The sequence below is a fragment of the Tachysurus vachellii genome, chromosome 9 (genome assembly GCF_030014155.1).
Source record: "Tachysurus vachellii isolate PV-2020 chromosome 9, HZAU_Pvac_v1, whole genome shotgun sequence".
Taxonomy (NCBI): Eukaryota; Metazoa; Chordata; class Actinopteri; order Siluriformes; family Bagridae; genus Tachysurus; species Tachysurus vachellii.
This window is the reverse complement of record NC_083468.1, coordinates 19,063,857-19,090,070: the sequence shown is the minus strand read 5'-3', so window position 1 is coordinate 19,090,070 and position 26,214 is coordinate 19,063,857. Positions and strand designations below refer to the sequence as shown.

Sequence of the window (26,214 nt, the reverse complement as noted above, 5' to 3'; positions counted from 1 at the left end):
GCCTTGAGCCACTGAGCTATCACATCCCATACCTTTAATTATCTTTCTACTAGAAAAGTAAACATATAATGTACCGTTAAAAGTGATTAAAAGCGCATAATGTGACATCGGTGGTGTAGTGGATCACTTTTCCAGCTCAAAGCTTCAGGGATCTCAGATCGATCCTGAGCATGGATTACTGTCTGTGTGGAGCTCCTTATGTTCTGCCCATGTCTGTGTGGGCTTACTATAGGTTCTCTGATTTCCACTCACTCTCCAGAAACGAGTTGTGTCCCAAATGGCACACTATATCCTTGCAGGTAAAAATTGGAGCCCTTCAGCATTACCAATCCAGCAACATGGGCAAATGTAGTACTCATATTTCTAAGAATGCGCAAATACTTTGCACATCTGTTGAAAGAATTGCGCTCTGAGATCCAGCATTTCGCACAGGTTTATTATTAACATAGTTCTCCACCCACCACACACCCCACACACACACACACACACACGGTGAGAGAGAAAAGAAAAAGAAAACGTAAGATGAGTCATTGAACGAGTCTTTTGATGTGTTCTGATCACTTATGTGTTTAGTAAGATGGTTGCAGGAAACTCTTGCTGAAATCAGTGCCTTCTGTCTTTAATTCAGCCCGGGAGAAGCGCGCGGGGGGAGGTGCCTGGCGCATGCGTAGTGCTCACGCCGACCACACGCAGCTCAGTCGCGACGTTTTATATGCATCCACCATGCAGTACTACACAAACACTACTCCGGCTGGAAGGAGACGCGCGAGCAGTCGGTCTTCCTGTAAACACTGCGCACGTCCGTGCCTCACGCTGTGGATCAAAGCCGTGCTGTTCTTCCCTAACATGGGCTAAGCGCAGCGCGCCGGGATTACGCGCTTCAGCCATGGAGACGCGGAGCTGCTGCTCTGATTTCTCTTTTTATTCCCTCTGAAAACGGAAAGCGCGTAAAGTGAATTGAAAGACGGGGGGGATCCTTTAACCCTCTCGGCTTGTATCTTGGTTTGTTCTTCTTGCTCCTTGCTGTTCTTTTTGTCTTGTTTTGGGGAGAGATGATTGCAGATCTGGTGTGTAGCGCTGTGGCTCTGGTCCTGTACGTCAACACACTGGGCGCTGATTTCTGCTACGATGACAGGTACAGTACACACACACACACACACACACACACACACACACACACATGAATGAATAGCTGAATCTGTGACCCCCGACTCATCCTCTTACCTAGTAGTGCTAAACTCTCTGTGCGCATCTCAGCTCAATAATGATGTTATTACGTCATAATCCCACTGATCCGGCGTATTTATCTACGTTTCAATGAAAGCAACAACACATGATCGATTATTAAACCTACACAGCTTTCATGGAGTCGATCATATTGCTATGATCGCTATATATCCTGTCCGTTACTCGTGTCTACTTTGGAGTGTTTGTATTGAAGCTGTGGCGCGTAACTTGATCGTTTGATTGAACCGGATTTGATTTGTCCGGATCACTTGGAATGCACAACACCAGCAAGATCTTAAACATAATTCTGTGATTTATTATATATCTAAAACAAATGCACATGCCCACTATATATGAGCACTTGAGGAATAATAATAAACTGTTCATATGATATCTCGACACAAGTGGTTTCATGCAGCATTGAGACTCATTCGACAATTTTCATATCATTTTCCCATCACTAAATCTTCCCATCCTTGTGGCAGTGATGCATGAACCAAAGATCATGACCTATAGCTAGAGAGATTCTACCAGCTCTTCAGGCAACAGAACCATGTGGGATGTGGAAGAGCTTCACACAAACTTCTTAAGAAGACTAAACAGTCTTACACAATAACTACTGCTGTGTGAAGCCAGAATAAAATAGACCGAACGTCCATGTATGTTGTGTACCTGCTTTCATGATCATAATCATATACTTCACACCATGGATAATGGATGAATACATTTTTAAGCAACTTTTCACACACTCACATCGAAACATAATCCCTTCTTTCATCTATATAGGATAGAGTCTCAGTACAGAGTCTTTTATTTCTATTATTATTCCTGAAATTTCAAGTAAATTACTTGTTTACTTTTTAAATTTTTTTTTCATGTTTGGATTAAATCCATTTGGTCTGAGTGACCAGCATTCTGATAACTATAAGGTCTTAGTAATAAATAGGTGAGGTGAAACATCAGGCTTCCATACTTTATAACGTCATTTTGATTCATAAATCTATCTAAAGTTATCATACAATGATTTGATGACGTTGTTCATTTTATTAGCTTCTCATTATCATACGTCTAACTTCTTGATTATTTTGCGAATGATCATGACATAGAGAAGGATTATTTTACAATAATTATTTAGACTTCTGGGCAAATCACATTGTAAGCATATTTACACAATTCATTTAAAAAATATCTTTTTTTTTACACACGTGGTGTTTTAATTCGCTGCATCTTTGCACCCGTAGGAATAAATAGAAGAACTCTAGGGATAATAAATGGTCCTGATTTCCATCTCAGCAACACGGACCATGCTTTGAAAAAAGCTTCAATTCGCTGAGAAAGACCACATGTCTAGATTAACAATCAGTGTGGTGACTACTTGAGGAACAACGTGGTGGTGTGATAAGAACTCTTAATTAGCCAGCAATTAAACCTTCAATTAAAGCTATAGATAAATAGATTTTACATGGTCGAACCTAGATCTTTTCCTCATGAATCCTGTTTTTGTGTTCTAGTGGAATGTATTGTGGCATTTAGATTTATTAGAGAAGCAACACAAGTAGGTCCGGGCTTTATCTGTTTCTGACCTACAAAGTGTTATGCCATGAATATAATGTAATTGATTTAGATCCTCCACTCTCCTGTTTGTGTGTTTCTGCGTAACACTATACTCACCGAGTATTACAGTAAGTGTCTCGGCTCAGAGGGGACGGTATATTAGTCCTGCTGCTTTTGCTGCTACCTATAATCTCATTCACAGCAGTGGTCATGCTCAAAATAATCCATATGGGAGTAAATAGAGCAAGGATGGTCCAGATTGTGGACTATGGCTTTGCTTTGGGGGACATAGTATGAAAATAGTAGACACAAAGGAAGTGTTGATCTGAAAGAAGGTGTACTAGAGGACATGGGAAACATGTTGAACGTCATCTCGAATGTACTTGCCACACAGAAGTTTTGATCGCTTCAATCCATCACATATTACAAGTTTGTCACTGATGCTGATGCTAATGGAGCTACAACATGAGACACCATTTTGATGAACATTTGAATAAGCAGCAGGTTTTTTTCTCCTTAGTGTTGGGAATCCTAATATTGACTGAATTTATTTCCAACAAGTTGCCAATGGTTCTCCATAGACCACAGGGGTAGGTGCTCATCTCCATCGGGGCTTTTTTTGCTTGTTTTAGTTGGTGATTTTTTTTCTTACAGGAAATCACAACCCACAATTTTTAAAGCTTTTCATTTTTCTTTCTCTTACGAAGTCAGATGCTTCAGGGTTATGAACCGAATAGAAAACACCTTAGTGATGTGTTAGGTGGGGTAAAAAGGAAATAGGGAGGCAGGTCATTATTAAGTAGTTGTTATTAACACCTCATTAACTGCTTATTATAAATAATTATTATTAAGTATAATCAACCAGATATCTGCATCTATCATTTTGTATGCTTATTGCACATCTGTCTGATCTAGCATTTTGTTATTAGTGCTGTTGGTAGATTGGAGCTATCAGTTTAGCGCAAGCAGCACATCTAAATCGTCACACGCTCGCCTCAAAGGACATCAGGCTCAACACATAATTTATACCTAAACATTTTAATTATGGTCCATATTTATACTCCGACTTTGTGTTTCCATCTCAGCATTTTTATTTAAAAAAATAAATGGTATTTTGCTCATGTTATAATTCTCTACTGAGGGAGGGTGAAATTTATTTTCCAGTTAAAAGGGTCCTTTAGAGCTACTTTACAGAGAAACCCTGCAGTATACTGTTACACTCTCATATGTTGCTTGTTACAATAGCTTACAGTGTCATGGGATTTTCTCTGTCAGTTTGCTTAGCCTGTTTCATGCATGTTTATGTCTCCTGATTGATCCCTTTGCTTTGTGTAGTTATGGTATGGCTGTGTGTATTTATTGTGTTACGATCTATCGGTTCTTGAGTTGTTCATTGATTTGTCGTACGCTTCATGTAGTCACGATGTGTCGTACACACAATGAAGGCACCATAATTCATTTCCCCGGATGCTTATTTATGGATGGGATGATGATACAAATCTACTTGCCTCAAGAAGTTTTAGTAGAACATCATGACCACCTGTAGAGGATTACAGGTCTCGTACGCGTCCCACAACAACAGGCTTGGATCCGTGAGATAAACCCTCGCTTTAGAGTCTTCCGCCAATGTCACTCATGCGTTCAGCAGCTTTTTCCAATTTCCAAAATTCCATGTGCATGTTTTGGCTCCATGGTTTATTTTCCATCAGTTGTTTTAGACCATGATATATTTAGCTTCGCAATTAGTAGGCTTAATTCCAAACTGAAATAATCCCCATGTCCCTTAGCCTCACCTGTGGTGTCATGTGAGGGAAGTGAGCTGGAAGCATCCCATCAGCTCGGCCCTGGCCAGAGTTCTGCAGCTCAGCCTCATTATTCTTTCATTTGTGTTGAGAAGGAGCAGATGTGGCGCTATAGGAAAGCGGAGCGTGATAGACGTGTGCGAGCGTGAAATGTTCTGAAGTGGTATATGACCATAACTTGAGCTGATACCAAATGCTTTTACTTCACATACAAGTGAAGATTGTAGTGAACAGAACTAGCATAGATAACCTCAGCTGTGTAGCTGCTTCATTAAACCGGGGCCATTAGGATAGTTTGAAACGCAGGAAGAGTAAGGAAGGTGAGTTATAGTTTTTATCACAAAACCTGGCATTCCCTAGACTGGACTGAGACTGATTAAAGAGAGAGTAATGCACCAGACATACCAGGTCTAAAAGTTTTGGACAAAACTGTATAAATGAGATAAATGATTTTAAGGCTCTATAGCAAATAGCTATCTTAATTAACATAATCTTGGAAGAATGACTTTCAATTTTTTTTACATTCCCAAAATCTATTTTTTTTCCTATGGTACCCATGTTCCATTTTTCTTAAAAGTAATAATACATTGCACGAAACCAGACAAAAAGAGGCGACTTATACAAAAACGAAAAGGCGATTTGTGAATCAAACCAGAGCTCTCCATTTAGCTAATGGTTAAATATTAAAAAGTGATGCAGTCCAGCGCCGATATCCACTGAGACTCTTTTGGACACATCCATACCGAACAAAGCCAGAGGATAATGCATTATGATTCTCGTTCATATTCATACAAGCGTATTATGGTAAGCATTTTTCTCTTGGCTTAAGTAATCGCAGAAAAACGTGCAGTTTTTTTTTCTTCCCTGAAGTGGATCCAGCATCGTAGAAACAATTTGAGCATAAATTCTCATTAGCTATTCACGTCAACATAAAAGCAATGTGCTCTTTGCTTTACCGTTAATGACTTTGGTGAACAGATCGCACGCTGGTGACATCACGTCACCCAGGTTCATGTGGTTCTTAATAAGCTGCTCATTAAGCTTTGGCGATGCAGTATCCCTTAAGGGGAATTGTGTTTGTTCTGTAAGTCTCAGTGCTCTATAGCTGACACCTGCGATAAGGAGTATGAGCCATTATTTACAGGCTTCATATTCCAGCCGCAGTGAACACCTCAGCCAGGTTACATATGAACAACTAGACAAATGCCAAGGCTAAAATATGCCTGGTCTATGCTCCGGGCTACAAACCTGTCCATGCACACCCTGATGTACGAGCTCATCTCAAGGCTGTTATTCTTGTTCTTGTTCTTGTTCTTCTGAAATGATGAACACGATTGCAGCTCTTTCAAGGACATAGTGCTGTTACAGTTTAAAAATTTCATGCAATGAAAACCTTCCAGTTGTTTAAAAGAAATATCCCACGTTCAGGGGATATCCCTGAATCCCACAATCATAATCAACCTTTCCAAACCTGCTGGTGAAAATGAAACAAGAATGAAGAATTCGAAAGCATAAAATGATCAAATCTTTGCAGAAGAAGCAAAAAGCAAGAAGATTGTTTGTCTAAATGTTTTTCTTTGTCATAAAGATATTTCCAGGAATGAATTTTTCCTCAAATCTCTTATTGTACATTGTCAGCATTTATTACATTGTGGTTATAAGCTGGGGGGCACGGTGGCTTAGTGGTTAGCACGTTCGCCTCACACCTCCATGGTTGGGGGTTCGATTCCCACCTCCACCTTGTGTGTGTGGAGTTTGCATGTTCTCCCCGTGCCTCGGGGATTTTCTCCGGGTACTCCGGTTTCCTCCCCCGGTCCAAAGACATGCATGGTAGGTTGATTGGCATCTCTGGAAAATTGTCTGTAGTGTGTGATTGCGTGAGTGAATGAGTGTGTGTGTGCCCTGTGATGGGTTGGCACTCCATCCAGGGTGTATCCTGCCTTGATGCCCGATGACGCCTGAGATAGGCACAGGCTCCCCGTGACCCGAGGTAGTTCGGATAAGCGGTAGAAAATGAGTAAGTGAGTGAGAGAGTGGTTATAAGCTTAAATAGACAGCTTTGCCCTGAGAGAAAAAAAATAAAAAAAATCACTGCAGGGCTTAGTCCTAGTCACGTGTAGGTATTGTTTTTAGCACACGTGGTGGTGGCCCAGCACTCCAGCCTCATTAAGTTGCATCGGATGAAATCATTCTAAGTGATTTGGAAAACGTCTGTTAAAAGTGCTCATGATCATGAACCATTTATAAACAGTGACATTTGATCTAAAAATCTTACATTTGTTTTGATTGTCAAACTGACACAGAAAAGTTTAGGACTGGGCGAAAATCATATATCACAATCTAAAAAATATCTTGAAATTATATACACTCGTTGGCCAGTTTAATAGGAACACCTGTTCACCTGCTCATTTAGGCAGTTATTCAATCAGAGGAGTTTTGCTCCGAGTCACGCTCTTCATGCTGCTAGCGGCTCCTTCATTTAAACTAAGTGTCATAAATTGACTACAAAAAAGTCCTAAAAGGATCACTGTATAGGACAGCTGTAGTTGTACAGTAGGATGTATTGGTATCTGTTATTCTATATATAGAAAATAAAATGTCGGAACCGTCAGCATTTCTTTTTTTCTTTTTTGTTGTAATATACAGTTTGTTGATGTAGTATGTATTGTATAGTTGAAACAGTTTTACAGGTTTAAATAGCCAAAGTGTTTTCAGTGCAGTTGTATCCTCTGCATGGACAAACAAAGCTTAATGTAGTATGATCTAATCCAAAGGAATTGGGTTATAATATTTGGGCAGCTGTTGTTATAGACAAAAGGTATGAGAGGCAATAAGTATTAAGGAATTCGATCGTGTAAGAAACGATCATACAAAATGGCTAACCGTGACTCCATGACAACCCTAGTGGGCTTTTTGTCCGTTTGTCTTTCTTCAGGAAATGTCACACAATTCTTCCCAAATGTGACATTTTAAGTATTATATTCTGCAGAGTTTATTTCAGAAAGCTGAGCCTGGGCATTAATCTAAACCCTTAGCATGTGGTTGAGTTTTCATGGACTGTGTTGCGAACCTCAGCGATAAGTTAGTGTGTACTGGAAATAGGCTTGTGTGTATGTACGTGTGTCTTTATGGCTATGTGTGTAATGTCCTCATGCTCCGACACCACGGCTGTGGCGAGATCCGAGGGCGGCAACTCAGACTCAATGCGTCTCCCTGTAATTATCCCTCTCTGAGGGAGAGAGAACGAGAGAGAGAGAGACTCACTCACCCTGTGAGGCCTCCTCTAATCCCCCAACGGCTGCGTCCAGATGGCCATGTTTTTGCAAAGCATTGTGGGATTTCTTTTTTTGAAATCTATTTATTTAGTGAGTAATGAGACGAATGATCTACTGAGTTGTGATAGAGACATCAACACTACAGAAGATGACAATTTAGCAGCCGGATGTTGGAGAGAAAGTGCGAAGAGAAAGAGCTGTTCTCACATATTGCTTAGCTTTTTCATAAATATCATGAAGTCTTTGTTTATGGAAATAATTTCACACTGTTCATTTATTTATTTGGATATGCTCGTAAACATTTGATCATTGTCATCATGTGCTCAGTTGTTCTGGCTGTTAAACGTCAGACTGGGGCTTTGTGCTGTTGTTGAAATGCAGCATATGGCCCTCACTTTCATTTTTAACAGTCAGAACACATTTCTTCCTCTGCAGAACGTGGTATATTAGCCATAATAACAATAGTAGCTGGGCATGGAAGGATGGGGAGGCAAAACATTACATAACATTATGTTTTTTTAACAGGAGATTTCTTTAATGCGGTGCTATTTAATCCACTGATTAAATCTAATTAAAAAAAACTATTTGAATCTGAGAAAACATGCAGTTATCCATTCAGAAAAAAGTCTTGACTCATCTCATGCAAGTAGATTAACACCTCTTTTGTGTGTGTGTGTCTGTGTGTGTGTGTGTCTCTGTGTCTCTGTGTGTGTCTGTGTGTGTCTCTCTGTGTGTGTCTTTCTGTGTGTGTCTCTGTGTATCTCTCTGTGTGTGTCTCTGTGTGTGTCTCTGTGTGTGTGTCTCTGTGTGTGTGCGTCTCTGTGTATGTTTGTCCATGTCTGTGACTGTGTCTGTGTGTGTGTGTGTCTGTGTGTGTCTCTGTGTCTCTCTGCGTGTCCCTCTGTGTGTGTCCCTCTGTGTGTGTCTCTCTCTGTGTGTGTCTCTCTCTCTGTGTCTCTCTCTCTGTGTGTCTCTCTGTGTGTGTCTCTCTGTGTGTGTGTCTGTCCATGTCTATGACTGTGTCTGTGTGTCTGTGTGTGTGTGTGTGTGTGTATCTGTGTCTGTGCCTGTGTGTGTTCACTTTTCTAATCAATTCCTTGACAAAATTATATTAATTCATTAGAAGAGGGAAGATTTTGAGTCAGTTGGCATTTAGGTGACAGCCAGTTCCTGTGGTTGATTACAAACTCAGGGCTTATTGGAGCTGGTGGACTGTGTCATTTACTGAGTCTAAGTGCGAATGCTATTCTGTCTTTATACACCTTCAGGGCTCCTCCAACATGAACAGTAGATAAAATCTCTCTCTCTAATCTCTTTGCTGTTCTCTGTATTTATCTAGCTCATGTATGAAACCGCTGTAAGGTTTGTTTAGACTTGGTGTGTTGGTGCGTCTCTGACCTCCTGTTTCGGAATACGGAATCAAATCACAGCTAAGAAGCCTTTTAATAGGGACTTTAGTGAGTTATATGTAATTATGTTTATTCGTATACAATTCCACATTAAGTACACATTATGAGCTTAACTAGCAACTATTCTTAAGGCATAAATAATATAAGGACATTTTTATAAAGTGATAACATTGCAGTAGGTATGGTTTTCTTATTTAATTCATCCCTCTGAAACATGCATATACTTTATTGTTACCTTTTTAATAAAAGATTACGAACAAAGACGAATGTTCTCTGCTAATAAGTGATGAATGACACTGAAGAATCACTCACAGTGCGAGCAAGAGAATGAAGTGAAGAAATAAAGTCGGGTCAGAAGAGATAACCTCCCCTGTATGTGCCCTAACTGCACTTTTACTTGTCAGTATATTGATTAATGATGGTACAGCTAGCAGAATAAATGAGTGGTGATTTATTCTCTTCTCTTTGACTGTTCTTTATCATGGCAGTGAAATGGTAGTAGACAAAGACCACAATTTCTGTGTTTTTGACAAAAAAGAAATAAGAAATAGACTTAATATAAAGGATTGCCATATAAAGCTTTGTTCAAACAAGCGGTCCGTTTAGTGCTCAGTGCTTAAAATAAATCTAATTGGTGGAGGAGGAATAGTCCAGGACATCACACTTTCACTGGTTTCTGGTGTTGCACAGGTGGGAGGCAATATTGCGGTGCCTTTCCTTCACACCCTAAAACCATGATATGGAAAGCACATAATAGCTTATCTGCTGCTAAAAATAATGTTAGTGACCTACTGCAGATATTGTCATTTCCTGCTCAATGTCTTTTCGTGGATCTCGGGATGCCTCTTAAAAAAAAAAAAAACGATTAATTGTTATAGCTGTGGGTCTGTTGATTTTTTTTTCTTATGAATTATGACATTCTAGTTTTAATTAGTGTCTGTTATACTAGTTAGCAAAGCGTGATTTAATATGAGATTCCTTGTTCCAGTATCACCTCCTGTCTTGTCCTCAGTTCTAGGTCAGTGGTCTTATTAGACACCATAAACCCTGTTAAACATAATAACCTACTGTACAGACAGGAGGAGAAGGAGAGAATAGAGTGTGTGTGTGTGTGTGTGGAGAGAGAGAGAGAGAGAGAGAGAGAGAGAGAGAGAGAGAGAGAATGTCATTTGGTTATGTTAAGTAATCTGACCAGCGGCTGACCGTCTTGAGCACGACCTGGTGAGGTGAACTGTATCCTGCCATATGTAAAGGTTAAATAGTTGCTGGTACACAGGGGAATGGAGCTCTTCCATCTTTTGCCTTATGTGAAACAGAAGTCTTGGTATGTAATGTAAAGAGGATGATAATTACTGATGCACTACAACGAAAATTGCTGGCTGTAAACGAAAAGCACTCCGGACTAAAAGCTGGAAATGAAGTGCTGGGTTTATAATTATAATTAGTGTAACTGCTGCATAAATTAAAGCGCTGCATGTTCAGTAACAGAAGATAAGAACAGTAACAAGATTCAAATCACAGGTTTATATTAAATCACTCATTGTAATACGTCTGTGTTGAACAATAGACATATACAGATTTAAAAAGAAAATGCAATTGTTGATATTATTGATGAGTTTTCTAGGTAAAATGACATGCTGACTAGACTGATAAAGAGAGGCTGGTGACTAAGAAACATAAGTGATAATAGGCGCTAGTGAGCAATGAGACGAATGATCTACGAATAAACGAATTTCAACATCCATAAATATTGGAACACAAAAAGTTTAATAAATAAAATAAAGCGCAAGACAAAACAATGTCTTTATCTTATTATCTACATTGCTGTGGTATAACAGGAATAATCACTCGTCATTTCACCAATATTTTTTATTGCGATTTTAGCGTCTGTTCTTATGACCATCCATGCGGTTCTCACCATCCATGAGGTCTCTGTAAAAACACGTAAAAGCGTGAATCGTTATTCACATCAGCGTCTTGAAAAAATGGGTCGAGCACGTCGTCTTTTTGCAATCTCAAGTGAGACAACACTGCGCCATGTGATTTAGTGCTTTATTTCTTTCTTTTTGAGCTCTGGCAGTCTAGAGATCTAATCTCTGACATGCTGCTTGCTAAGTTCCCTTTATTCGAGGATGTCTAGACAAAAATCTGAGTCTCAGCGGGTTTTTGATTTTTTCCTTCCTCCTCCCTATCAGTCAGTCTGTTGGATGTGGAGGGGATTGTGCTTCTCTCCAGCTCAGCTTCATTACTGAAGTGGTGCTCTATCAGAGCAAGGGGAGGATTGGATACCTAGTATCACGCTCCAGCAGGAAATAATGGGTTCTGTGATTGCTGGGGCACATGACTGGCTCAAAAAAGGTGTTGTTGGTACATTATTGGTTTTTAGAGCACCCCAAATCAGGCTGATTGGTCAGGAAGCGATTGTGCTGGTGAAAGGGCAGAAACAGGGTAGCTTTGATGCACAGTAATGGATGAGAGAGAGGAGATTCATTTCAGGAATCAGATCACTATTCCTGTCTTTCATCTCTGTGACCGTTATTTAATTAAATCCAAGAGCTTATCTGATCAAGTGGTATTATTTTTGTGCACCCGTCTGTTCCTTTTACCAGGTATTAAGCTGATCACATTAGCCACTTATAATTAAGATGGATTCTCTTTAATTAATAATGGATCATTTTGCTCCAAGCGTCTCGATCCACGTTACTATCCTGTACATCCAGCATCGCTGAAGCATGCATGTGTATCAGCGGATTAAGAGGAAGTCATGCGGTAATGAAAATTGCCGTTTCAATATAATTAATCACTCCAGTTCTTTAAGAAGACAATAAAAGTTGGCAGTGCAGACATACAGATTAATTTAACTGCCATTAAGAGAATGCTGGAAGGAGACCTTTTAGAAAGAGTTTGGTGTAATATTTCACCCTCATCAGGCTTCTCAAATCCTTTTCGCTAGGTGGTTAATGACTCTAGACAAGGGCTCTGATTTGCTACTAATGTGTGCTGATGGATTGGAGAACCATTACACTTCTAGTCGGCTTTTATTTTAATGGGATTAGACAGGTTGAAGATGGTGATTAAAGAGTATAATGAAAGAATCTGATCCATTTAAGCAAAAACTTTTGAAAGAAAGCTTGGAAAAGAAACTATCGCTCCTCCTCTTTGCCTGGCTCTAGGTCCTGTTTGCCCACTTCAAGGTGGTCTGGTCAGTGCGTTTACTTAAGCACAGTCCTGGATGGTATCTGTGTTCATTTGTACAGCCAGTGTGTAAAGCTTTAACGCTTGCCAGTGAGAGGAAAAAAGTGTTTTGATGATTGATTGGTGCGTAGAACAATAGTGGAAGTGTCTCTGGTTTGGAGCAGAGGGAAGTTGCAGTGCTTGTGTGTACCAACCTGTCAGAAATCATCTGATCATCGCTGTGTGGTTGCTTGTGCTTGGATTTTAGTTTCGTTTCCTACACGGACTAAGAAAATGAGGCTTTCCTTATTACTTTTCCTCTGTAGCCGATAGAAAGGAAAGAACATGGAAAGGAAATATAAGCTGTGACTTAAGTTTTAGATTTATCCAGTAAATATTTTTAACACCACAGAACTGTTGAATTGCCAATTCTCAGTGATTTTATGTGTAAGAAGGTGTAAATGAATTCTCATCAACCCTTTTCTTTTCAGTACACTAGCACTCCATTCTGTCAGAGAAATGAAAGTCAACTTATCAGACACGTGCAATCAGTATAAACAAATTAATTATTGTATAGTCGCATGTCTGACATAAAATTAGTCCGGACGCCGTTGGCTTTCGTCTTTTCGTCTTTACCTCTGTTTGGATAACTACACCAAATTTTAGTGTTTAAAGAAAACACCTTCAAATTATCCATCCTTATGAACATTTTCCAGGAATTTCTATTGCATCTATTGCACCTAGTAGACTAGGAAAAACAGAAATACTCAAAGCCTTGAGTGTCTACTTTCATATGAACCATTAACCTTTCTATGTTTTGGCCCCTGGTTAATGCGCTTGTTCTAATATAATATTGTTTCTATGGTAACAACTCACTCACAGAGACCTGAATGACACATGATCTTACAAAATCTAAAGCTAATTATATACTAATTTAATAAATACGTTATTATTTATGAAATTCTCTCACTCACTCATCAGGCGTCATCGGGCATCAAGGCAGGATACACCTTGGACGGAGTGCAAACCCATCGTAGGGCACACACACTCTCACTCACGCACTCACACACTACGGACAATTTTCCAGAGATGCCAATCAACCTACCATGCATGTCTTTGGACCTGGGGAGGAAACCGGAGTACCCGGAGGAAACCCCCGAGGCACAGGGAGAACATGCAAACTCCACACACACAAGGCGGAGGCGGGAATCAAACCCCCAACCCTGGAGGTGTGCGGCAAACGTGCTAAACACTAAGCCACCGTGCCCCCCTATTCATGAAATTAATTTGTATAAACATTGATATGTTAAAGCTTTCTGCTTCTGTTATATTTCAATTTTAAGGAAGGAGTCTCCAGTGTCTGGGGTTTCAGCTGTAAGTTTTCCAGCGTGGGATCACTAATCATAAATAAAAGGTCTTTGCCCTTTGGAAAAGGTTAAAGGGCTTTTTTATTTCCCTTGTTCATACTATGTTAATGTCCCAGTTCTTATTGATGCTTGAGAAGTTTTTTTTTGTGCTCAAGGAACATGTACAAGCTAACGCCTTTCACCTGCTTTTACTTCTGGTTTATTTATGTTCTCAACTCCAGCTGTATTGGTTTAGCCACTCAGGACCTTCAATATCCCGAGCGCTCGTATTCTCCATCCCTTTATGTTGTATGTTTTTTAAGGTTTTCACTATAAACTTTGCTCTTTGTTCTGCTATATTCTTAAAACATTCTTTCTTACAAGTTTCTATAAAATGCACCGCAGTGAAAAACAAAGCAAAGTTTTCCCAGAAAGTTTCCTTCACATTTAATTGTGTTTGCACGAGTCTAATTACAGTCAGCAAAGAAAAAAAAATTGGCTTCTGCACTTTTAGACAAACACAACTTTTAGGGTTCGTTAAGATTTAATTACTGTTTGACTTTGTTGTTTATTTTAAAATAATTACGTTATCTTGTTTATCAGAGGCTGTAAAGCACGAGTAAGCCAGCGGATATGTGCAATATGTGCATATTTGTTCAGAGTTTGAGGTTACGCCACATGAGATTGGAGTTTTGTGGATAATTAATTGGATAATTTACTGGTGTTGACTAACAAATGCTTTAAACATGAAAAAAAGTTAATGCACACCAGTTCATAGAGGTTTTAATTGATACTGTTTTAGAAGATATTAACACTATTAAAATGAATGATGAAGCTTTGATATTGGGTTTATATTAAAGTTCTTAAATGAACCAAGTTCTGCTTCTAGTAAGTTCTAAAAGGAAAAAAAAACTTGTTTGAAGAAAGTACTATGAAAGGTTAGCAAAACTTCTTATCTTGTGATCCAAAAATAAAGGTATACTTGGGCATTAACTTAATTATTTACATAGTTACTTGTATTTTGTGTGTGTGTGTGTACAGTATGTGTGTGTGTGTGTGTGTGTGTGTGTATATGTGTGTATGTGTGTGTATATGTGTGTATGTGTGCGTATGTGTATGTGTATGTGTGTGTACCATGTACCAATGAAATATAACAAAAGCAACAGCACCTAGCATGCAGAAGAGTACAAGCACAGACAAATTCAAAGATTAGTAGGTTGAGAAAAACATCAGAGGTTAAAAATGTGTCTTGAGCATCGATTTAAAAGCAGGAATTGAAGGAGCACTTTTAATGTTAAATGGCAACTGGTTCCACAGGTGCAGAGCAGAGACTCTGTCACCTTTTAGTATGAGGTGTGACCGTAGGATATGGAAAATAACTTTGTTGGCAGATCTTAGAAGCTGACTACAAACGGATGATATTCAAGATTCACAAGTTTGTCCTTGCTTTCTGCAGGCCATCTCTATCCCGCAGGCTTGAAAAGAAAAGTGAGAACCTTGGTTAGTTGCACAATCCTGCTGACTATCATCTCTGACAGGCCTGGCTGGAGATGTAGCGAAAAAGGTTTCAGTTTAAACCCTATTCACTGTAGCAGGCGCTTAGGTGTTGGGTAGCATATGAAGGAATGGAAGCAGAGATGCCTGTAGGATCAGTCATCGCTCTTGATTTCACCGTTGTTTTGTTGTCTTATCATGGGCATATTGGACAACAGATGTGGGAAGCATGTGTGTTATACGGGCTCTCTTCCCTGTGTTGATGCTTACCTCAGACCTGGATGCCTGCAGCGTGACATCATTCACATGCCTGACATCATCACGGATGATGAAGTTGATTCCACAACACGCTTGTTCTCTGTAGAGATGTCCAAGCTGACACGGCTCCAGATGGCAACACGCTCGCGCTGGGCTGTGTGCTGGAAGCCAGATGAGCTTATTCTGCTCGTTTTTGAGGCGTAGGGGGTCGATATGTAAGGAGTAATCAGCATCAGAAAGGTGTGATTCTCTGTTACCCACGAAAAAAGATATTTGACTATAAAAACACACCGTAATGTTTGCCTTATATATACAGGAATATAGAAGGTGGTGCAGTCAATCAATCAATCAATCAAATCAATCTGTGAGACTAGGCTTGCTTGATCTTATCCAAATACTTAAGGTCGTTCCTCATTGGATGGCTTGCTTTGTGTTTGTGACGATGAACGATCTTATCCACAGGACCAGTATAGGTCTGTTTAAATCTTTACAGCTTTAACTTTGACACACAGTGGAGACTCTAAGTAAGCGTCTTCCTAACAGAAAGAGTCGCCATACGCTGAAACAAAGGAATATGTAGTCAGTCAGGTTTAAGAATCTGTGTAGTAGAGATTACATAAAAATATTAAGTTTGTCAACAAAACGTAATTTCATTGCTTTTACTAAATTTAATTTAATCAAGTTTCTACTCACCAGATTGAAAGATTAGATAGAGTGTGTGTGATCATTTCACGTAGCGTTAATGCAAATCTCGGTGTGAAATGTCTCGGGTCTGAGTCTCCGCTTCGGTGTGAGCTCGGTGTTTGATTTTATTCAGGTCTTTGTAAACACGTGATCAAATTGTGTAAATGTTTCTCAGTATAATCACATAGAATGGATGTATTTGAATGATATCAGTTCACTTAGCTTTTTTCACATGTTTATTTGGATCATCAGCCAGATTATTGTCTCTGATATCCTGTACAATCGGATCTGTTGTTAGAGAAAATCAATCATCACCTTCTGACCAATCAGATTTAAGGATTCTACTTGCAGCATTAATAGACCACAGCACTGATATGTTTACTAGACAAACCCTGACTCAGAAACTTCATCAACGTCTGTGTAGCTTTTGCTTATTAAAGCTTGCTACTAGCTTTATTTCAAGTATTGGAGTGAAGAGAGCTGTAGAGAATTTCTCTTGAACTTTTCAGTTGTGTCCCTGTGCTGTGAGATCATATGGGGATTCTCTAGAATAAAGAGAAGACAAGAAAAACTAGGTTTATTTTTAGCTGTCGTGTAGTTTGACTTTTGGTTTCTTTTTCTCATGTCACGCTCAGTAAACCTTGTGGGAAAGAGTCCGTTAATGTAAATTCCATTACATTTCATAGGTATCAAAGGTATGAAATGTAATAACAATCATTTCAGTCAGAAAAAATTGTGCTTCAATGGCAAAGCAGAAATCTCTGAATCAGTCTCTCGGATAAATTGTGTGTAATATGCACGAGCTCTGAGGGCCTGCTGTCAAAGATATGAAGATTTATGGCCGAGGAGATGGCAGATACGATGGTCGTGAACGTTCGGTTTCTCCCAGAAGGTCTGAGCCAATTATAGCTTACCAGCCAGCTGTCTCACGTTGAAAACCTCCTGTCTAATTAGAACCAGTTCGAATGAAGCCAACCCACTGCAGCACGTTGCTGGGAGAGCGACTGCTAGAAGATTGAGGTCCAAATGGCCTCATTGGAAGCTGTTCTCATCAGAGGGTGAATACTTTTCAAACAAAGAGTTCCACAGACGCTCCAAAGGCTGCGGTCGTACCCACTGATCATTTGACACTTGTGGGGTCTCTAACGAGGGTCTGCTGCCACTGTCTTTGATCGACCCGTTTGATTTTAGCAGACATGGTGATCTGGATTCATCTGGCATGAAGTTTGGGAGTTTGAGGGGAACGCAGCTGCTGGAGAAGGAATGAACTTTGGTGAACTTTTGTTGTTGATGTACCACTCTCCTCTTCGCCGCTGGAATGCTAAAACAATTAATGTTTTTAGAATGCACACACACACACACCAAATTGAACACATTCTTTCAAGCTGAGATTCGGCTTGTACATTTTGTGAAAGTCAGTCATTAGTAATCAGTAATAATCTAAAGTTATTCTTTGAATATCCAGATGTTAAGTCATCTGGCTTTATTACACAATTAAGATATCCTCCACTTAACCCTATGATTGACTTTCTCATTCATTTATTCATAAACGCTAGCACATTAAATCAGAACTTATTGTTAAAATTACAGGAAAGCATGCATCACACCACACATGCGTTACACTCTTGTGTCTTGGGAAGGGTGTGCGATGTGAGTATGTAAACAGTGCCTGTGATTGATACTGGATGTCAGTAGAAACAGATGAATTGGCAAGAGACAGGGCCTCGCTCTCGCACGTTCGCCTGTTAAATGTGCTTTTAATTGCATGATAATGGCTTGTCATGAGAAAAGACTGAGATGGCTAGGCATCCCAAGCGTTGGATGAAATGGAGTTTCATGTTTAGCTTCAGTAGGACGCTCGCCAAGAAAATAACCTTTGTCCTGCAGAGAAGGAATGTTGTGATCCAGCATCGCAAGTGATGTTGCAATGTAAAAGGTTTAAAAAGAAAAAATTTAAAATAGGAAACAAAGTGCAGTGACCGTGAATTCTTTGCTTTGTCCCAGCTGCATCATCGGGTTCCTCTGTTGATGTCATGGCTGTGAAGGTGCCAGCTTTTAGCTCACAGAGCAGAAAAGCATTCACATCTAAACAATCCAAAAGTGGCAGCATTGAGATGCTTGTACGGGGTGAAGCACAAAGGCCTTAGAATGGAACTGTTTCAATTGCAAATTATCATGCCTCTCACACAAGACACATCCTTTAGTTGAACTCGCGTTTGTCATCGTCGCAGCTGTTCCTCCTACCTTATTTTTCACCCGCTGAGTGAATCCGAGGTACGGTTCTGAATGTCGTATTTCCTGTTATCTAATCAGACGTTACGATCTTACCCACTGACACACGCCTCATTACACATTAATGTTATATTAACAGCATTGTTTCATTCTTTTGAAAGAAAAATACAAGCAAGTCTTATTATACTACAGTTTTTAGTCGCAAACTCAAATCTGACTAAAGTGATGCAAGAAGATTCATTTCCGATAACAGCAACTCTGCCAGCTACAGATTCATATTAATGCCTTCGTTTGAATGCCTTTCGATGTCATTTCTATATTAATTACTTACTCAAACATTTTAATAGAGGTTTCATGAACTGATTAAAAAAAAGTGTAGCTGATTATGATTAAGTGGTGATCTTTGGAAGGAGTTTCCGGTGCTAGTTCTGTGCAACAGTTATGCTGTGTTATCACCTACAGTGATTTTATTGCTGGACATCACCAATCGCTGTACTGTGAAGTCACCAGTAGTCGTTCTTATTACTGGTTGCCATAGTGATAACATTTGTCAGTGGGCAGCTCAAGTAGCATTGCCGTTTTCTTGCTGCTAAAATGAAACGTTATGATTTCCGGTCACTTCGTATCTTCTGTCTGCTTCCTGTTGTGAATTTGACAGTGTGTGTAAAGCAGCTATCTGAAACATCTTCAACACCTTATACGGTGAAGGTCAACAGTGTCTCTGAACCCCTTGATTTTTATCAAAGCAAAAATTTGGATCGTGTGAGTGTTTGGGGTGGCTTGTTGTACACTTTTTCACACTTAAACTTGACCTCTGACCTTCCAGGCACATTCAGATCAACTTTTCAGTTGCTTTAATGTATCCAGCGGCGTTCAGGGTGGCTTCTGCGTTGCATCAGCGGCACAGAGAGGAATTTGTGTTTCTTCGCTCTGTTCTGATTTATAGCGGAAAAGGACTGTTTGAAATGCGTGTCCTCAGAAGCCGCAGGACCCCATAGGTTTTCACGGTGTTGTGTTTCCTGTATTGTGAATGTTTGGCAGTGGTTATTATCACAAATTCATCCACATTTAACATACTCAAATTGCTAGAAGGGGCTCGTCAACATCTGTATAACATGACCTGAACCACATGCTGTAGATTCATCAAAAACTTTATTTAAAGCTTATTGTGGATACAGTATGCATGAAAGGTATACATTTGTACAGATACTACTAAAAGGGGTAAACAGATCTGCATCAATTAATGTGTTTTACTAGTTTGGCCACAGTTACATAGCATTTGATGACACTGGAGAAAAAATAAACACAGGTGAAATTACACAGACAATACTTTGAGTGGAATGTAATCAGTCCGACAAGGACAAAGCAGCAGTGCTCAGAAATGGAACGAAAATCAATCACTCGAAGCAGAACAATTTACCCTTCTGTTCTTTGTTCTTACATTGCATGGATTTTGAGAAAAAAATTTAATAAAAAGGTTCCATCCATTTCTTTGTGATTGGTGTTATATTAATAATGATGTAATGTAAGTTTAATGTTATGTAATAATCAGAACCGACAAAAACACACAAACACGCACACACACACAAACACCCACGCACACACACACAAACACACGCACACACAAACACGCCCGCCTGCGCACGCACGCACGCACACACACAGACACACACTCGCAATCACGCAAACACACGCACACACACACACACAGAGGAGTGTTGTATTTAAGTTTGTTTTTTTCTTCATCCACGTACTGAAGTTAGGCAGTGCTAAAAACTATGCTGCAATTTGCACATCAATCATTGAGGTAAGTCATAAATAATAAGCTAGTGAGCTAACTGATTGAAAATGATAATAAATCTGTTTATGATAATAAATCACAAGCAGAGTGAAGAACCAACTTCTTTGCGTTAAATTATAAACATAATAAACCTGATGTCATACAGTGAAGTAACTTTCTGCCATGTGGCAGGCTGGCTGATGTCCCCCACTCTTTACCCACATTATTGTTCTCCAAATGGCGTATGTAAATCAGCTAACTACATCGGATAACTTATTACTCAGATACTTAGACACAGAAAATAATGCAAGCTGTAAATGGCCCCAAAAGTCTTCTTTGTATAAGATAATGCACTTTGAATAACAAATAGAATTTGGAAGAAGTATATTTCTTAAATAAGATTATTCTGTTCAATTCAGTTCAGTTTTATTTATATGGTGTTTTTAACACTGGCTTCTTTATAAATAAGTATATATAAGCATATAAATTAATAGCCACATATGGGCAAGTGGTTAGGGCTCTGGGTTGTCGATCAGAAGGTCAGGGTTCAAGCCCCTGCACCACCCATTTCTGCCCCAGGGGTGTTGCATCATAGATACTTCTGTCATAAAGTTTTGCTTTGGCACATATTCTGTTGGATATTTTCCATCTCACACGTATTTGCTTGCTTGTCATTTGTGGTTGTGTAGTAAGTGCTTGCATGGGCAACTAAGCTATTTTCAAGTAATGCATGCTAAAGTTTTACTGATGAAATGTCAGGCCACACAGATGCAACGAATCGTTTCGGAGACTTGTTTGGATTTGTGCTGTCACTTTGTCTTGCTGAAATTGTGATGCTGTGTCTCACATTTACATGTACAGAAAATGGCACACAATTCCATGTAAGATGATTGCAGAGTTATCTGTTAAAGCTACAATGAAAATACTCCCCCATCCTGCTGACGTACTGCATTACTGCTTTCACTAAACTCCATAATGAGTTAAGCCTCCGTAGATGGGTCAGAGAAATCCCTAAACCCTTGCTGTGATTTATATCTGTCTCCTCGGGGCAGGGTGGAGGATGGTGGGTTGGGAGATGTATGTCTGCAATAGTGTAATTGCATTTCTAACCCAAACATCACAAGAAGCATCTGTTTCCTCATTGCCCCCGGGCTGCAACCCAGACAGAAATGAGACTCAGATTCAGTCTGACTTTGTTATGCAATTATATTACTAAGCAGTGGCCTGACATGACACATATACACATGACATATGAACATATGATTTGCTGGATTGTAATTGACTTTAGTAAAGCACGTTTAGCTTTCCTTCTCATACAACTCTTATTCATGTGGTGCTTTAAAATTTGACAAGTTGTGTATATTGCTGCACGAGCACAAACCTGGCTGGAGAAAAAAGCCCGGAATAAAAAACATTTCTGAAATCCTCAATGGAGAAGGTCAGTCTTTTACAAGGCATAACTGATTGTCCTTGGCGAAAAAAACAAAGCATTCTGACAGGTGTTGTAAAGGGCAGTGCCGACTCCCTCTCTGGGTCTTGTTTGGAGAGAGTTAGTGAATTTATTAAGACCACGCGCAACCATTTCCAGCTGTGGAAGCTGGACATGAACTGACAAGCCCCTTCCACGAGAGCCTTACAGGCACTTATGAATTCCCCAGTTACTGTCAGAGAGCTTCACACACTATCCTTCAAATATGAAAAGAAAATCTTATCTGACCTGAAAGAAAAACAAGTCTGATTTATTTCTCCTCTGCTAATGCTGATACTCCTGCGATGCTGTGGCATCTCATCCAGGGTATATTCCAACCTCATATCCAGCATTCCCAGTGTGACCCAGTGTTAATTGTTTAATGAAGATGAAGGCATGAGTAATATTTCTGCTTCTTTTATCCATTTACATTAGAGCATAGTTTACAGCATTAGATCTTATAATAACCCAATAATAAACTTGTAGTTGTCAAAAAAGTGGCAAGTGGAATGAGCCCAGTGCATTCATAACAAACTACAAGGTATTCAAACCTGTTATAAACGAAAGACATTTTCATTTCTGTTTGGAATCCAGACACGATCGGTGTATAGACAAGATGTGGACACTCCAGACTTGCACGTTTTCCTACTGAACAGTGAAGAACCTCTAACACGTGATTCCTGTACAACAACAATGACTGTTAATTATTCTAAAGGACTGTCTTGCGCTTAATAATACTAGACAATGCTTTAAATGAGAAAATGCATATTTAGAAGTCTATCAAACTGCTTCATTCTAGTCATGTCAGAAAGATCGCATGCACGAGTTAAAAGCACGTGAACGTCACTGCAAAGTCGTAATTAAGATTGGGATTGTCTTTGAGCTCTGTCTTTCTGAGATTTAGTCAGAAGACATGATTGAAGTTAATAAATTTGTTGAATTAAACATTTACTCGTCTCAGAAGCTGATTTCAGTAATTGTGTTTATATTAATATATTGGTTAAAATATAGGAGACTGTAACTATAGGAGCAATGATTTCATCTTTTCATTTCAACTTTATTAAATACATAAAAACGAGAAACACACCTAATGCACATTCTTTGTTCTGTATTTTCTTAAAGGGTTAAAAGATCTTGCTGTACGTTTTTGTAGTTAATTAAATAAAGGTAAACCTCCATCTTGCTCTGACCAAATTGAACGCTTTAGACGTCTTAATTACGACTTTCCAACTCGTAAATACAAACTTCCAAGGTGGAGTCTTCCTGAGCGTCTCAACAGGAAGACTCCTAGAACGCTTCTTGAACATTAAAGTGAAGGATCTTATATAGCCGTTGTTGTCGACGCTGTAGAAAATTTGTGTGAATGTATTCTTTTAATACTGTAAGAATTTACAGAAAATCCTACTTTACCTACCTTGATCTTGCCACAGAAATAACCGTTGATGCTGACATGAAAAGAACAAGGAATCAATTAGCCTACATCTTCTGATAACTGCAGAAATTATCAGAATAGAATTTATTGTTCGACAGGACAGGTTTCACCTCAGAGCAGTCTTTTGTACTGGCAACATTTAATTGGCAGAATGATTTATGTATTGCAGTTATAATAAAAGATCTGTCTGTGCATACTCTTTGTTTGCTTTTTGATTTACAAGGCATGATTTACACCATGATCTCCTCCCTACATTCTTCATAAAGCTTGATGAACCCCTTTTTTTTTATTATCAAGCTAAATGAATCAGCCAAGAGCTTTATTTGCGAATAGTACAGTATGTCAAAACTTGGATAAAGTATTTTGTCATAAAAATGAAAATCTATCAGAACATCCTTCGTCTTACTGAACTATTTTGGAGAATTCCATTTGGATTCGTTTTTGTAAAATCAACAGTGTAGAAAATTTGGAGTGGTGTTTATCAGAATAGGCAATAATGTGTTTATTCTGGGTGGAAAGCAGCTGGAAAACAGGTCACTGCATGCTTTGAAATTTAGTTTGCATGGATTTAAATAGTGAAGGTCACTTAAAGCAGTATGTGTGGCTGATTGCCTTTTTGTGTTGAAGCTTTTTTGCATTAGCACAGACTCTACGTTTTAACATTAATCATCTCTTTGTTTACTGATTGTGTTTACTTTGTTCCAGAGATGGTTTATTTTTGCTTCAGTTGCTGTTATAACAACCGCCTTTGGTCCTCCCATGTGCATGAACATCGAGGACATTTTTGTTTGTTTTTAACTTGCTTCTATTCTCGGGATGCTGTACTGTGTTTTTATGGTGTGTTGAGGTCACCATTGGTCCGGTCATTCAGTGCAGTTAAGGCCAGGTCTATTAGTTGAATAAAAACCTGCATTGTAGCCAGTAATGCATAGGCAATTCTCCTTTTTAGGCTTTCACTCTGTATTGATGAGAACAGATCACCAGTGCTGACCTTAATCAGCTCTATGCTCCAGGCTTTTAATCCGTCGTCCTCGATTTCCTAACTGTAAGCAATAAATCAGTAGAAACAGGGCTGCAGCAGCACCGATTTGTTCATGTCCTGTCCACTTGTATTGGCTCTGATAGTACACACCGTGACTGATCCAGAGGCCATCAGTGGGATGAAGAACTGAAGGACTGTCTGGGCTTTAACCCAGTTTAACAGGGGTTGGCTCGCCTCGGGCTAGTCATCTTCTGGCTCGTCTTCACACGCCATTCCTCAAAGAAACAAAGGCACATGAATGGTGGAGGACGAGAGTCCTGTTTGACCAACACACCAACAGCCATACTAGAGACAGACTGTTAATTAGGACTGATTTCAGCACATTTTTAATCCGGTTATAAAGGCATAAGGCTAGGCAGTCTCAAAAGTGTTGATTTGCATGTTTTAAATGTGTGCTATGGTATGAACAATATACTTGTACATATGATTTTCTAATTGTATGTTGTTCTTTTCTTCCCTGTTTATGTTTGTGTTGATGCTGCCTTGCCTGCTCTCACATCCCATGTCTTCAACACAGGTAAAAAAAAAAACCTTGATACTTTTTTTTATTATTCATTAAATATGCTCTAGCATTTCTGTTACATTAGGTACACAGAAAAAATAGGATAATATAAATAGAAAATACCTTGAATGCTAAATGGTGCAGCCAAAATGTGTTTAAATAAAATAACTATACAACTACAGTATTGTTTATTCTGAAAATAAAGAAGTCATTGTTTTTGGAGATCAGTGAGACCAGTAAGGTCACTTCAGATGATGATGTCAACTTTTTTGTGGATGATAACTAAAGCTAGGTATTAGGCTCTTCCACTGACTTTGTTTGTTTCACATCGCAACGATTTTTCAAGCGTGTTTTCCTCAAATAGTGAGAAGTTTGGTGGTATGTCCTCTGGTGGATTATTGGTTCATGTAAAGGTTGTGTTTTTCACTTCAATTTCATTAAAGCCTATTTTTCATTAAAGAGGTCATTTTAGCATTTTAATAATAAAGATTTTGTTAGTTAGTTGTATTTGTAGTAAAAGATAGCATGTCAGTCAGTACTAGTCATAATTCACAATATGGTCAATTATTCTGATGCTCATGGCTTTATTTACACCCATTTCACAAGCTTATTATTTCCTTTATTCAAAATAGAAATATACAGATCTCAATATTATTCTTTAAATACTTTTTAAATTTTATTTATAATACTATTATTATTCTTTTACATCTTATTTAATTACAAAAATCCCATTTTGTCTAGGAATTGTAGTAGAAAAGACTTAAATGTTCAGCACCGTCGTCTCTTTTGTGAGTTTTCCAACTGCAAACCAAATGATTCCAGTCATACTCTTTGAGAAAACCGAGTTACACAGTCTGTGGCCCTTAATGAAGTATAAAAGCAGCTGGGCTGGCCAGAGTGATCCTGGACTCCAACAGTGCACTGGCTCTGATAATTGATTTGCTGGAGCTTTTCTCCATAGATCAGAGACGCAACCACAAGAGCAGACTGGATTATTGCAGAGATGGAAAATGATCAAGTTTAACTATTTGTGATGAAATAAACTTGGCCATACACTGTGGTTAAATGTTACAGATCTCACCGTAAATAACTGATCCATATTTCTGCCTAGCTTTTTACTATCTGCCATTTCAAGACATATAAAGAAGAAAGGAAATGGGGGAATCATTTGGAATACAAAGTGGCAGATTCTGATCACTGGCCAAATACTTCAGCGCGTTGATGTAACAGTGGAGAAATGGCAGAGCCGTTCATTGACAAATTACTTAAAAGAAAAAGGTGGACTGTGTAGGTTGTCATTTTTGTAATAGGACTGAATAGGCTGTGATTTTTATATGAATCTAACAATATAGTGTAGCTGTGAATGTCAGCACATTTTAGAGAGATTATATACTTTGCAGTGAGGTGTACATTTCATACAATAAAATAAAAATCTCAGCGAATCTCAAGACTTTGTCTGTAACCATAAAGCTGAACAAATTAGTAGCCTAGGTTCTTTAGAAAGGAAAGATACTTGTTAGGCTAATTCATTTTTA

General features: G+C 39.0%; 1 protein-coding gene across 1 annotated transcript in view; it reads left to right on the top strand.

Moving 5' to 3' along the window:
• The first annotated feature begins 508 nt into the window (after positions 1–508).
• The window catches only part of tmtc2b (transmembrane O-mannosyltransferase targeting cadherins 2b), a 103,463-nt gene continuing 77,757 nt past the window's right edge, over positions 509–26,214 (top strand). Inside the window, exon 1 of the mRNA XM_060878116.1 lies at positions 509–1,135. Within this exon, the coding sequence (XP_060734099.1) occupies positions 1,053–1,135 (83 nt within the window). The 5' untranslated portion in view covers positions 509–1,052. The remainder of the gene's footprint in view (positions 1,136–26,214) is intronic.